The sequence below is a fragment of the Idiotropiscis lumnitzeri genome, chromosome 11 (genome assembly GCF_059441095.1).
Source record: "Idiotropiscis lumnitzeri isolate Australia: NSW breed Sydney's pygmy pipehorse chromosome 11, RoL_Ilum_1.0, whole genome shotgun sequence".
Lineage (NCBI taxonomy): Eukaryota > Metazoa > Chordata > Actinopteri > Syngnathiformes > Syngnathidae > Idiotropiscis > Idiotropiscis lumnitzeri.
Window position 1 is genome coordinate 12,322,635 of NC_142401.1, and position 15,259 is coordinate 12,337,893.

Consider the following 15,259-nt stretch of genomic DNA (forward strand, 5'->3'; position numbering starts at 1 on the left):
TGTAAACCCAGCAAAAGTTGAATTGAAGACTCTTTTTGGTTGTTTTACCGTTGTTTCACCAAAGGCTTCTTCAATGGAAGATTTTAGTTCAAAGTTGAGTTCTCTCATTTCTGTCTCAGGTGGGTCAGGATTTAACTTTTGTAGATCACCACGACCTGAATGATGGAGAACCTACACACACTAATAAAGCTAAACTGATTTTTTTTACCATATTATGCAACAATTTAGGTGATAGTTTGAGTCCACAAACAGCGAGGCTGTAAATTGGATTGCATGATTTTCGAACTATTTATCGTAAAATATTAATTATATGAAGATCACACACTTCATAGATTCAATTAAAATACTCATATATATTCCTGCGATAGAACATAAATGATCGGGTCAACAAAACTCTCTTGTGTGAGAGAGTGGGTTAATAACATCCCTAAAAATGATTACCATCGTTATTTAATGACGCACTTCAAAGGCAAATACAGTTGTAGTTTTCATTTTGAGCCGGTAGATGTCAGTGCTGGATTTAATTGAGCGCATGAGTCGACTTGATTCGTCAAAGTCGCGCAATGCATTATGATACTTGTAGTTCATTTTCTGAGTGAAGCAAACAAAGTAAAGTGAAACAAACTACATTTCCCTCTTCACTAATTTGATTGTCGTGCAGGGGCATTTTTTTCCTCCACTCGATTATCTTCAACTCAAGTTTCGTCTGTCAGCTGCAAGAATAGAGCAGCCCAAGAAAAGTCACCGAGAATGGAGCTAGTGTCGAATAACGTGAGCCTTCGCCATATGTAACGAGGCGAATAAAGCACACGGAAGCTATGTGAGTTCCAACTACGCAATTGAAAGAGAGAAGGCAGTGATTTGAAGTCCTGCTCGCTTTTCTTTGCTGCTCCGGCTAGCCAGGGCTGGGTCCCGTTCCAGCTGGGAGGCTGCGGTTCGCCAGCATTTCCATGGCCGACCAGGAATATCCCGAAGCGGTACTGGTGACCGAGGCCGGGCCGCAGTGGCTCCGTGTCGAGGTGGAACGACTCTCCCGGGAGCTGCGAGAAACAACGCAGGAAAAGATCCAGGCGGCGGAATATGGACTGGCGGTCCTGGAGGAGAAACAACAGCTCAAGCAGCGATTTGATGAGTTGGAGACCGAATATGAGGCGGTCCGACAGGAGCTGGATCAGCTCAGAGAGGTAGTATAAACTCAGCCTTTATACGTTTTGGAATGACAATTTAAACATTCAGCATTTGATTGTTACGTAAAAGCGAGCTAAGAAAAGTCTGGCTTTGTCTTGAATTATTGAGGTTTTGCCTCTATTATTAAATTGACTCACGCTACACCTGCACAGTCTCGTCATGAGATGAAGTACCAGAGCTCGACTATATGAAAACATCTGCCTTTTAAGAGATGATAATGCATTTTCTATGACGAGAAATTGTGAACAATATGTCAATTATTTTGGTCGTGTGTGTTTTGTTTATAATGCAGTGTTGCACTGTCACCACTTTTTCAAACGGAGCGTGAGTATTTATATTTGAGTTGACTTGCCAATACTAGTTACAATAGTATACAATGACATTATGTCCTGCAATTCCGATGAATATGTGTTTTACTTTAATCAAATATTCTTCAAAAAGTCTGGTGATACTCCTTCTTATTTCCTGCCTGGAAGTTATGCCTTTCTGGTAAATGATATCGGTATGTTAGTATTGGAATATTTTTTTGAGTACGAGTTGGAGAGATAGAGATATACATTTTTGACATAGAATTGATTTCAGTGCATCCCTAATAAAAAGTCGTCCATTCTTTTTTACTGCTTATCCTCATTATGGTTTGAGGGTGAGCTAGAGACTATGCCCGGAAGTCTTTGGCCAGCTGACTTTGTCAAAAGACCCGTGACTGGTTGCCAGTCAAATGCAGGCCACTTAGAGACAAACAACCTTCCACATTCTCATTCTGGACACTTCACATGCTACAATGAGCCCAACATGCATGTTTTTGGAATGTGGGTGGAATCTGGGTGCCCTGGAGAAAAAAACACCCAAGCACAGGGGAACATGCAAACTCCACATGCCGATAATCAAGCCCCAAGCCTCAAAACTGTCAAGCAGGCATGCTAACCAATAACTCACCTTTCATTTAATTGAGCATAGTTTTAAAACGTCAGTTCATTGCTCAGATTGAATCTCAATAGAATGTGCAGGTGTATAAAATACGCAGCGATTCTGAAATAGTGTTGACAAATCATCATACTTCAGTTACAAGTTTGGAATCAGCATTTCTTCATTATAAGAGAGACACGCGTCTGGACTTGTTGTTCTCGGTATGCTATGCCTTCCTCGACTGCCTAAGTGGCAAACTAGGAATACAGAGAATATCACGTGTTGAAAGACAGCAGTCCAAATTGAATTGAGAACCTGCACAAATTCCTCCAATGCATGTGTACGACTCCCACATCCTGAATAAGTACAGATAGCTCCCCACCCCCAGCCACTTCCCGTTGCAGGGGATGCAGGAGTTTGTAATTGTCACAAAGTGTTTTGAACACAAAACGAAAATATTTTGAATGTGAGATGCAACTGATGATCTTTTCTCAGTACTACTTGAATGGTATGTATTAGATAATGGTAATATGTATGAAATATTTTGTGGCGTAAATCACAATCAGTTGACTGCATATTTGCTCATTCTTGGGAAGGTCTCATGATGATGACCTACTTCCTTCTTGAGCGATAATGCCGTCAGAGCTGACCACTGCCTGTTGTACTAATGAGTGGTTAGAGTTTGATGGCAGGCCATTCATATTAATGCTTAGTGTATTTGCAGTTCTGGTATATTGCAGTTAATAAAATAAATCTGCTTTATGAGAATGTATGACTTGAACAACTGACTGTTATTCTGTCCATGTCGTTGCTATGTTTATGTGTCCTTTCTGTCTTTAGGCCTTTGGGCAAGCCCACTCAGCCCACAAGAAGGTGGCAGCAGACGGAGAGAGCAGGGAGGAATCGTTGATTTTGGAGTCGGCCAGTAAGGAGGCGCAGTACCAGCAGAAAGTCCTAGAGCTGCAGAATGACCTTCGCCAAGCCAAAGTCTCGATTGCTAGCGTGCAAGCTGAGAATGAGCGCTTGTCCCACATCGCTTTAGAAATGAGAGAGGTGAATGAGATGAAAGTACAAAGTGATTTTAATTTAGGATGAAAAAAAACGGGAAATAAATTCACCCCAGAGTAAAATTGCTGTTTTAAAACTTCAGGCAATATTTCAAGAAGGATTTAAGGCTGCAGTGACTAATCAAATGACTCAGCTAATTCAATTCCAAAAAAGGATGTAGCAAAATCTCTGTCTCAAAGTTTCGTAGGAATCTTTTGCTACAACGATTAATGTTACTGCAGTCACATGTAGAAGTCAGTTTGAATCAAAATAATACCAACATCTCACATGCAAATTCCTGTCTACTAATGCAAAATTTATTTTCTCTGATTACTCGATGAATCTATGGGATCATCAGTAGAATACTCAATTAGAAAAAGATTCAGTATCTGCAGCACTAATGTTAACATTCTTAACGGCCATTTATTTGGAGAAGAAAAATAATATCCTTGAACAGTAAAACCAACAAAACGCTCTACCATCAATTTAAAATCAAATAATAATAATAATAAATCTGGAATGAAAATCTGGGCCTGCTTATGTACACGTAACTTATTACTCCACAATTTTTCTGATGACCCTTTTTCTTCTCAAAACTTAATGTGGAGAATGCTCCTGTTGGAATAACTACTGTAAAAATCCTTAAATCCTTTGGGTTGTTTACCATTTTTTTGTATCCAATGCTTACTAAACTGAGCTCCAGTGAGTTATACCAAGTTCTTGTTTGATGTTATGTGTTGTGTGAGAGTCATATTTCACCACGGGAATTTTGGCAACATGACAGTGGGTCCACTTTATTTCAAAGTGTTAATAGTGTCCTCTTATTTCTGCACTTTCCCCACGAGTAGACTTTTGACCAGGTGGAGCTGCAGCGCAGTCAGCTTCGAGATGATATTCGAGAGTATAAAGTGCGGGAAGCCCGCCTACTGCAGGACTACAGCGAGCTGGAAGAGGAGAATATTTCTCTGCAGAAACAAGTGTCTGCACTGAGACAAAACCAGGTGAAGATGTGTTTGCGAATGCGCTGAATATAAAAAAACAGTCTTGCTTTATTCATACCATAAGGATGCAAATCTTATAAACAGTTGAGCATGTATTTTTTTTTAGGGTTTCAACACAAAATGTTACAGCATCATGAGTGTATCTCGATTTCCGTTTAGGTGGAATTTGAAGGCCTCAAGTATGAGATCCGCCGTCTGGAGGAGGACTCCCAGTGCCTAAACAGCCAGCTGGAAGATGCCATGCGGCTGAGGGAGATTGCCGAGCGCCAGTTAACCGAGGCCTTAGAGACGATTAAAACTGAACGTGAGCAGAAGGCCACCTTGCGCAAGGAGCTCTCGCACTACGTGACCATCGGCGGCTCCGTGTACAACGGCTCGTTCAATATCTCCTTCGACAACCTTAAACTCCACGACGAACCCTCCGCCGTCTCTGATCTGGACCACGATGACTTGATCCGAGGCTTTGAGAATGGCTTAATCAAGGCAGGCGAAGGTGACAAAGACAACGACTCTGCAGCAGGCCAGAGAGGAGATTCCTTCAAGCCCGCGCCGAGCCTGGTGGACGACCTGCTGAGCGAGCTCAACATTTCCGAGATTCAGAAACTGAAACAACAGCTTGGACAGGTAGGAGAGCTTTTGTATAGCTTGTAGAATTTGAGATTTTTTTTTTTAAATTGCTGTATTGTATAAAAGGCACTGAATTGGGGGTTACCAAAATGCCCTTCCAATATCTCGCCTTCAAACAGGAGTTAGCGGAGCAAAAATAAAATGATGTAGGTTGTATATCCGATTTGTATTAATTTACAGAACTTTGTTTCAGTTGAAGTGGTTTTTAAAATGCTCTCTAAATCAAGCATTTGGATTTTTTTTTCAGGGCTGTTTTTAATGTCAGGAACTGAGTCCAAGATCTCAAATTTACAGACAAATGTCATATTTGCATTTCAGTTGCAAAATAATTTAGTGTATGTGTTTTAACAAAGACAAGTTAGGGGTTGCGTGGTTCTAAATGTATTTTATAGGAAATATCCGAATTTTACACGACTGAAACAGTGCATATTTGTGTCTTAGGTGGAAAGGGAGAAAATGGCCCTCATCAACACTTTGCAGGAGAACCAGAAGCAGCTTGAACAGGCCTACGGGACCGTGTCTGAGCAAAAGGAAACGGTTAACAGACTCACTGAGAACCTTAGCGCCATGAGGAAGCTTCAGGCCAGCAAAGAGCGTCAGTCTGCCCTCGACGGCGAAAAAGATCGTGACAGCCATGAGGACGGAGACTACTATGAGCTTGACATCAACGGGCCGGAGATCCTGAAGTGTAAATACACCGTGGCTGTTTCTGAAGCGGGCGAGTTGAGGCAGGAGCTAAAGACACTTAGGGCACAGTATGAGAATTGTCGAACCCAGTACCAAGATGAACGAGCACGGCTGGAGAGTGACCTGCATGAGCTCAGATCAAGGTTGGCTTCGCTGGAGAAGATTAGCCAAGCAGATAAAATGGAGATGATCCGTCTGGAGAAGGAGCTCCGTCTGGTTAGCGAGACTGCAGGAGAATCGCTCGGCAGCCTCAACGTGGCCCAAGATGAGCTCATAGCATTCAGCGAGGAGCTGGCAAATCTCTACAACCACGTTTGCATGTGCAACAATGAGACCCCCAATCGAGTCATGTTGGACTACTACAAAGAGGGCAAAGCGTTGGTGAGGCGAGGACAAGAAGCAAAGGCACGTCCCTCTTCTATACTTATCAGTAACGGACTCATTGCCGACGCTGATCCTAAGAAAGCGGACTCCGACGACAGCGTCGTCGTCTCTGCCACGGAGTCCCGCCCGGAGCCCATGAACATCTACAACCTGGTCGCCATCATCCGAGACCAGATCCGCCACCTGCAGCAAGCGGTGGACCGTACCACTGAGCTGTCCCGGCAGAGGCTGGCCAACCTGGAGCTGAGCGCCGTGGCCGATAAGGACAAAGAGGCTTGCATGGAGGAGATCCTCAAATTGAAGTCTCTGCTCAGCACCAAGCGAGAACAGATCGCCACGCTCAGAGCTGTGCTCAAAGCCAACAAACAGGTCAGAAGTCCACACTTACTCTATTTTGGCTCACTATTCTAGATGCATTATTTGGTACAATTGCTCAGGGTTTAGCTGACGACCAAACACAGCTCACCTGTTTTCTGAAGCTGAACGTTAGCTGAGCCCTGAGCAACTGTGACGTCATTTTTAGTCTACAGCATGTGGCAAAGTGGCCGACCTCTGAGAGGTGCAAAAATTGATGGACTTTACTGCTTAATTCATATTCCACAAAGGCAATATTAATCAGAATGCTGTGTTTCAACTAGAGGGGCTGCATAGAACATATTATTGTAATGGGATTGATTTCCCCTTTAATTCGGCGTTTCGTTCACACACTCCTTAAGAGGGTCCCCACTTATAGGGATAAATGAGTAAAACCTATACCACACTTTGAGATTCACTGCTCTATTGAGCTGTGTTGCTGTCTGTCAACCATTCTGATTTGCTCAATAGTGATTTGTATGAAACACATTTACTCCTTAGACGGCTGAGGTTGCACTGGCCAATCTGAAGAGCAAATACGACAGTGAGAAGGCCATGGTGACCGAAACCATCATGAAGCTCCGCAATGAACTCAAGGCTTTAAAAGAAGACGCTGCCACCTTCTCCTCTCTCAGAGCCATGTTTGCTTCAAGGTGCGATGATAACATTCTTTTAAAATCTATATAATATGTCTTTCCTGGAAATATAATCACACTTATAGCCTGAATTTTAACAAAACCACAGTCTATTCTTGCATGAATGTGGATGAGGCACAAAGCATTGTGGGAACTGATGTAATTGTTGTCCTTCCATCTGGAAACGACATTTAGTTAATGGTGAGAGCATGCGGTAATGCTTCAAACCAGTGAAACTGGTAAATGGCACCCCCTACTGCCGTTGTGATTTATTAGTTTATTTCTTCTTTGGATTTAATTTCTTGGTCTGTTCCTCTTGTTTCTGTCAGGTGCGACGAGTATGTGACCCAGCTTGACGACATGCAGAGGCAACTGGCAGCGGCCGAGGACGAGAAGAAGACATTGAACTCTCTGTTACGAATGGCCATCCAGCAGAAACTGGCACTCACCCAGCGTCTGGAGGACCTGGAGTTTGATCACGAGCAGGCGCGCCGCAACACTGCTACTTTCGCGGCGGGAAAAGGCAAGACTAAGGGCAAGGGAGCCCCGTCCAGTCATCATGTAAGTTCTGGCAATCTTGCAGGGCGGCCGCTCAGGCTGGCTCCAAACAACCATTTTGTTAGTATGCTTTGCTTTGTCCAAAGAACAACGGTTCTTATTGAAAGCTGCTAGCGGTGCTTTCTATGCTAATTGACAGACTGAATCTATTTTGGTGGTGTGTTTTATGTTTATAGTTCTAAGGAATAGACCAAGAAATCGGGCACTCATATTTGTTGGTTATTAAAAGGATACTAATGCTAATTGATTTATTCGTTACATTGTTCGTATTTGATCTTTTGATCAGTTTGAGATATTTTTATATATCCATCCATTACTTTTGATTATTATTATTTGATTAATCGCCCCCAGGTGTGAGTGTGAGCGCGTATGGTTGTTCGTCTCTGTGTGCCCTGCGATTGGCTAGCAACCGGTTTAGGGTGTACCCCGTCTACTGCCCGAAGATAGCTGGGATAGGCTCCAGCACCCCCACAACCCTAGTGAGGACAAGCGGTACAGATAATGGATGGATGGATGAAATCCCCACATTTGAGAGGCATTTTACATGATTCCTTCCTCCTCTCATGTTCCTTAACTGATTGAAAGCACTCCAGCTTTAAAATGTTAAAATATCACACATTTCAAAAATTCTCACATTCTCCAAATTTCTGTTTTCATACCACAAATTCCAAGATTTTGACAATGAAAAAAATACCATGTTTAAAAGCATTTTTTTTTTTATTCCTTCCTTTATCATCGCTTCACCGGTTCAATTGGTTGCAACTTTAAAACGTTAACAAACGCAAATTAAAAAAAAAATCCAAATTAAAGATGGATTTCACATTATTGCCTTCTCTTAAATGTTTCTTGACCATTTCAAGGCACTTACTCTGTGAATCTTGGAAACTATTGCCATTACCAAACTTCACAAATTTGCTAAATATAATTCACAAATTAAGAAGTTGTCACATATGTCTTTTCTTCTCTTTTATTAACAGTGATTCATTAATTAGCCATTATATTTTTTTCCTTTTTGTCTCCTATCTCTCAAATAAATCTGTGTTAGTATTAAAGGGTGAAAATTTGAGGGACCTTTGGTCGCAGTGATTTTTTTTTTCTCAAATCTCATCAAAGCTTGCATGAAAACCTCATTGCACACTAACTTTTCTGACCAATGCCAATGTTGTGACACTAACTAATAATCCTGCAATCAATTAAATATGATTTTTCTCTTTTTTTAATCTTTTCATCCACAGTAAATCTCTCATGTCAAGTGTCCTTGAAGAGTCTGATCAGTGTGCGGTTTCCAGACACATGTGCTCCTGGTGTCTTCACTCTACTTGCGTTCCGAGCATACACCAGATCATACGCAACAAGGGCCTTGTTTTGAAGTGCCAAAACTCTTTTGTAAACTGTTACACGCCGCATCAGCAGTCTCTGTAGACCTTCAGTTTTCCAAGAATGGACGAAATCAATGAAAGAGCACCATTATTAATGATCAAATTATTTGCTGCCTGTGTGTGTGTTACCCCGACTGAGCACTTTGCATTTTAAATATTGCCGCTTCCTTTTGAATTTTTTTTTTCCACTTTTCTAATATTGTGAAATATTTTGACAGAAAGTGCTCTTTTTATCTGCCAGGCTAATCATTTCAAAGTCCCTTGCTGGCTTTTGTTGTTTCTTTGTATTTATTTTATAGCATCTCATGGAAACCTAAAGTTTCACCCATTGCATGATATCTTGAAAAAACGAAACAAATGACATTTTTGTTTGATACCTTAACAGGAACAAAATACTGTTTTTCAGTATAATATTTAACTACATAATAATAGAGTAAGCCACTGATGGTGTAGTGATACACTCGCCTGATTTGTGTGCGGGCAGCGTGGGATCGGTTCCCACTCGGTGACGGTGTCTGTCTGCCCTGTGACTGGCTGGCAACGTAGCCCGTAGTCAGCTGGGATAGGCTCCAGCACCCTCCTGCGACCCTGTTCAGGATAAGCAGTGTGGATAATGACATGACATAATTTAGAGTAATTGATCTGTGTAACCATGGCAGAGTAAATTATGCTCGTCAGCAGTAAGGAAGAGTATTAAATGCAAATTTTTATTTGAAGCTGTCTAAGTTACGGTCAGATGTTATTAATACATATTCATAAATTGGATGCACAAAAGAGTGTATGCAATGCATTTGTGTTTTACTGTATAGGACCTAAAAAAAAGTTTGCCTCCAGTGCCATTTCATGTGATGGTGTAAGTGCAATTTTTAAGATTGGATAACTTTTCCCCTTGGTCATACCAAGAGAAATTGTTACGGTGTTTGTTACTTTTTCCTACTTAAGTCACATTTCATTAGAACTACAGTTATTGTTCAGTTGTGTTGAACAAAGGTGGAAGGTTAAAACAATTTCACAGACTTGTAAAAATCATTACGACTGCAAACCTGTCAGTGTTAATAGTTTTTTGACTGGTAAACAATAAAATGATCTAACTTCCATGGTTCTAAAGAGTTGTCTTCATAGCCACTCATCCATTTTCTGATCCGCTCAACCTCATTTAGATTTTTTTTTTTATTCATGGGATTAAATGATGGGTGAAATATTATTCAAACAATCCACATGGTGCGGACAATACCATCCATTACAAGAGCAATGCACTCATCAGTTACAGTATTAAGTACACCTGCAAAATCTAATGAGAGCTGTATCATTTTCTAGCCTACATATTGGTCGCTTTTTATTTAGTGCCAGAGATATGTTTTCAGTGTACTGTGACATTATGCCCACCCAGGTCTGTATAATACAATACAATTTTACCTCATGTGTACATTTACTTCCACAGGTCCTCGATTTACAAGGTTAGGGTAAAAATACGTCCTTATGCCACACAAAGAAAGCACCTTGCACCGCCTTTCCGACTGTTTTCCATTTTGTGTTTTTCACTCAAATAAATTAACTTCTGTAATTATGACTACGAGTCATAGCACGTGTCAATGCTCTTCGGCGCCAGTGCATGCACGTGCTTTATCTCGCTTGTTCGAGTGAAAATAAGTGAAAAATAAATACTTCATGCCGAATAATTATTTGTTGCATTATAATTCAATTATTTTGCGTTCGCTGTACAATTTAAACTAACCCCTCTGCACAATTTTTTCACATCACGAAATCAAGCAGCAGCAGTAACTTCCGGTTCCGGTGGCGACGCGGAAATTATGACGTCTCGGGGGCGTGTCTTGAGAAAGGACAGTAGGACTCCACCATGGGAGGTTCGTTTCTTTCGTTGACTGGAAAAATGTGAATGTATTTTCTTGGAATGCCCTTTCTGCTTTAATGCCCGATGTTTTAAATTGGAACCGTGAGCAGTAACGCAGCGCGATGCACAATTTACTTGCTAATGATAATTCTTCCGAGATAATTAGACTTCCCAAAAGTTTGTTTTTCAGAGATGCAGCTCTTGCGGAGAGTAGCCAACTTAAATGGATATGTATTGTCTTTCTCTCGACTTTCAGTCTCCTCTTCGTTCGAATAGAAAGATGATTCATGTAACAAAAACTGCATTTTTGCCCATGACTCGTCTTTGCCATTTATTTGAATGAGACTCTTCTGTGTGCACAGACAGTTTCCATGATCAGCTGACAGAGGACGGCGCCTTCCTCAGATCAGAGACAAGACTGGACACAGAGCTGCTGGACAAAATCATCCTGCAGCTCAACAGAATCTACCCGCAAATACTCACAGACAAGCAGGCCACCAAGGCAAGTGGCACATGCACACACGACACATCAAGTGCTCAGAATGCACTAAAGTGACTGAACGTTTGTTGTCAAACTACAAGGAATCATTCAAATACTGAAACTGATGAGTGACTTTAAGAATCAAATGTGTTGTCTGTCCACTTCAGCAAGTATGATGGATTATTACTATTATTGTTGCATTCGCTTGTAAGCATTTTAGGGTGTCATCCGGTGGTATAACCAGAGGCACCGTTCGTTTCCCTAAAGAAATTGTATTATATGGAGTCCCTGAAAATTTTATGCTATACACCATGTGTGTCAAAGTTGTTTTCATCACAAAACACAAACAATATAGTTGAGGTTTCCACAAGGGGAGGTTGTAGCAGTGAAACCACATGTTATTAATTGTTAGAATGTAATTGTATGTGAAAAATTACCGTTTGATACATACCTTGTTTGTCGTAAGCACGCAGTTTGCTTTACACTCGACACAGTAAATTAACAAAATGCATTATAAACAGAAACAGGATTAATCTGCTTTTTTTTAATAAAAAAAACAATAACAATATTTCTTTAATCAATGCTGACAAATATAATAGTGAGCGTTTGCACTAATAATGGCATTTATTATTGTTTTGATTCTATCTGAAGAGTTACTTTTATTCCCACGCTATTTCTGATATTCACATTGCTGTGATGCAATTTCAAATGAATAAACAAGTTAGATGTTCTCCCCAAAACATGTTCCTCATGATGATTTGAGACAATTGAGCTGCACTGTGTTTGTTCGCAGACTAGAGGACATGAGAGAGGGCAAGGCACTTACATTTTTTGTCTCTTACCCAATGTGACCTGTGAAAGTCCTAATAATTATATTATATCAGTGGTTCTTGAACTAGTTACACTAAGTACCACCTAAAAAAAATATGTAGCTCTCCAAGTTCCACTATCACGTTCAACATTTACTGTAATTACTGTAACGTAGTGGGTCTAGCTGTACATCAAAAACGAAAAAGCGGTTTCCGAAACTGTAAGCCACTTTAACATTATGCACAGTTTGAACATTAACGCTGCCCTTAAATAATATGCCTATATTAAAATATTAATTAGGAGGCTAGAAGAGGTTATAGTGTGAAGCACTTTGGGTTCCATAGGTAGAAAAGCGCTATACAAGTGACAACCCATTTACCATTACAGTCTTGTAGTCTGTGCTTTGTTATCGTTTGTAAAACACTTTGCTATAACTGCCCTTGTTGTGCTCTATGAATAAAATTGTGGGGGGGGTTAAGTTAACGCTTGTAAACGTTAATTGAATTTAATCTACTGATTCGTTCGTACACCACTAGAGGTAGCCCTCCTACATCATTTTTATTATGGATGACTAGTTTAGAAGTTGGGAAAAATTGTGGCAAGCTTATGTCTCTTTTGTGTTCCATTCCAGTTCCGCAACTTGGATGTGCCCACATGCGTCCGACTCGGAGAGCTCCTGATGCACCTGCAGGCACAAGGCGAAGAAGCATGCAGGGAATTTTACAGAGCGCTACACCTGCATGTAGAGGATGTTTATTACAGCTTGCCAACACGGCTCCGCCTGCGAGGTTAACTCCTGATATTTCATGCATGACTAAAAATTTATGGCTGACTAAATTATAATAATACAAAATATTCAGATTTGTATAGCACTTTTCTGGACTCTCTGGGCATTCAAAGCGCTCACAATGGATACATTATTCATAACAACATGCATTCAGTTGAACCCTTATAGTCAAACTCAATCTGGTGGTGCTGGTGCTGCCATCCAAATTGGTCTAATTTGATAACAATCTGTCACTATCATAAAGTGTTTATTATTTACAGGCAATATTTTAAATACATTTTACCATTGTAACATCCAAGTTCCACTCATTCCTATAGTTTACAACCCTCCCCAATTTTCTTTTTTGTTTCCAGATTCTGCTGATCCCCTTATATATCCAAGTGTCTACAAAGAGAGACACGTGATGAATGACAAAGGTCAGAGAATTACAATATTGCTGTAGCTTTGCATGTTATTATCAGTGAAGTCATTGGATAAATTCAGCAATGCCTCTCAAAACCCCCTCTTTCCAGGTCCCCTCTTCTTTATAGGCTGCTTCGGTGTTGCAGTTGGAATGGCATTAGTCTATTACTTTGGTGGTAAGGACATATTTTCTGTCATGCATACAATCTACAGTGATTCAAAAACATCCAAGTTATTGCGTGGGATCAAGTCTCACCATAGAGGCTGTTCTTGTTCCGTAGAAGCCAAAGTGACTGGTGGAAGCAGGGCCCTTGGGATGGCGGCATTGGGTTTGAAAAGAAAAGCCCGTGAGGTTCTTGTATGGTACACCGAAGAAAGCCTCATGAAGTAAGGATCGACTGACCCTCAGTGGCCAAGGGCTTCCGCAAATCTCCATTTGAACCAAAGCACTGCACCATACTTTGCCTTTCAAATAGTTATTTTTTACACTTTTGTATTTATTACTTTGGGGGAGTCCATAATGATGGGGAACATTTACGTCTACAACTGGCACTTGGCTTATACTTGGTTGATAGCTATTTAATTTGAGGTAAATGAATTATTAAAATGAACAGGGGAGTTGTTGAATACTATTCAGTATCTTTTTAATTTCTTTAACCTTTAACTTTTCAAAGGCAGTATCCAGTCTTGTTATTTTTTTATTGACAGACTTGATGCACATTTTGTAGCTCGGTCGATTAACTTTGCATTTCCCATGTGCTGGGAGCTGGATGAATTATTTATACGTCAGTCCAAAAAAAAAAAAAGTTCTGATTAAGTTTGAGACTGTAAACAAGTTGATAGTTTGTCGCCCTCGTGTGGTTAAAGGATAAATAGTAAAAGAACAAAGGCAGTATGTTCAGTGAGGGTAAAAACGCAATTCGCAAAAATAATACGGCTATTTTAAGTGCTCGACCGTTGAAGCAGATGAAATAAAGCAATGGCAATTATTTTTATGTTTGGATATAAATAGCTTGGCACTGTTATCCAATGCGCATGCAGTCACGTGACTGCCCTAGCCAATCACTTCCAAGTTCGGTGCGCGGTGCATTATGGGTTACTGTATAAAAATTATAAAACGAAGTAATGCCAAACTGAATTCTGAATGAAAGAATAATCGTCATGTATAAACAAGATATTAAAGATTAACACACGTTTATTTTGTCGTAACATTCTAGAAGCAGTCGTTTTGGTATTTGCAGCACCGTAGGTGAAGAAGGACTGCTAGGTTTCAACTATAAGAGGGTGTAATGTTTGTGAAATAGGTTGTGTTGTATGAAAGGAGAGAAGGTTAGCACTCCCCTTGACAAGGATGGAAATGGCCCCTGTGGCCTGCAACACATATATGGTTAAGGCATTGCCACCTACTTCGTGGCATCTCTAACCAAGTTTTTTTTTTAATTTTAGCAATGAATTAAATTTCATGGTCTGCTTTCAGGTTTTTTTTGCTCCCGGCAATGTAAGCACTAAATTGCAAAGGACGATCAACTTTCAAACTTGAATGTGTTGGAAGGTTCTGTCAATATCTCATTTTACACAGCAGTCTGCTACGAGATATTATCCACACACTTTGCCTTATGAAATATTTTTAGTGTTTCAAAATCAAGCGTTCAAGTAATTTTAGACTTAATTTCTACACTTGAGTGCCTTATGCCAATTTTAAATTCTCTTTAAAAGAAAATACTGTCTTGGAATGACCAGATTTACCCCCCTAATGAAACAGAGAATACGTATATCTCAGGCTCTTGTAAATAAGTGATTCAAAAACTAAAGGAAGCACTTGTGGACGTAACATAGCTGCAGTATAGTAACTGATAATATAAGGGTGCTTTGTGAAACTACAATATACAGAAGCAATTCTACTACATGCATGGTTTAGTCCTTATATCTCTTATTTTTCTTTATTATTGTTTTGTGTTCATATTTTCATTCTGAGTGATGTCCCAAATGTTCTGTGCCTGCTTCCATTTTCTTTCCTCTGTCACGTTATGATGCCTTACATTAAATATACAAATGCCACTTTGGTCCTCTGAACGATGTATATTCTGACAATAAACAAAATGACAACATTTGTTTGTTTTGATCATACCTAGTGGTCACAGTGTATATTGCGTTATATTAT

General features: G+C 40.3%; 2 protein-coding genes and 1 non-coding gene across 4 annotated transcripts; all 3 read left to right on the forward strand.

Annotated features, from left to right (window-relative positions):
• The first annotated feature begins 672 nt into the window (after positions 1–672).
• bicd2b (BICD cargo adaptor 2b) lies at positions 673–9,873 on the forward strand. 2 transcript variants are annotated; one of them, XM_088309467.1, is made up of 9 exons: positions 673–820; positions 904–1,184; positions 2,935–3,147; positions 3,990–4,142; positions 4,302–4,766; positions 5,211–6,209; positions 6,696–6,847; positions 7,159–7,390; positions 8,623–9,873. In XM_088309467.1, exons 2-9 carry the CDS (start codon positions 951–953, stop codon positions 8,623–8,625), a joined length of 2,451 nt encoding a protein of 816 aa, XP_088165593.1. In that variant the 5' UTR covers positions 673–820; positions 904–950; the 3' UTR covers positions 8,626–9,873. The 2 variants fall into 2 exon arrangements, with proteins under 2 accessions (XP_088165593.1, XP_088165592.1); XM_088309466.1 differs by having other exon boundaries at positions 674–820; positions 900–1,184.
• Positions 9,874–10,609: 736 nt separating this feature from the next.
• card19 (caspase recruitment domain family, member 19) lies at positions 10,610–15,206 on the forward strand. Its single transcript, XM_088309785.1, has 6 exons — positions 10,610–10,631; positions 10,981–11,120; positions 12,541–12,697; positions 13,050–13,112; positions 13,209–13,274; positions 13,380–15,206. Exons 1-6 carry the CDS (start codon positions 10,625–10,627, stop codon positions 13,487–13,489), a joined length of 543 nt encoding a protein of 180 aa, XP_088165911.1. The 5' UTR covers positions 10,610–10,624; the 3' UTR covers positions 13,490–15,206.
• On the forward strand, positions 14,406–14,533 carry LOC148327513 (U6atac minor spliceosomal RNA). Its single transcript, XR_015846035.1, has one exon. It is a non-coding gene; the product is annotated as a U6atac minor spliceosomal RNA (small nuclear RNA).
• Positions 15,207–15,259: the final 53 nt, after the last annotated feature.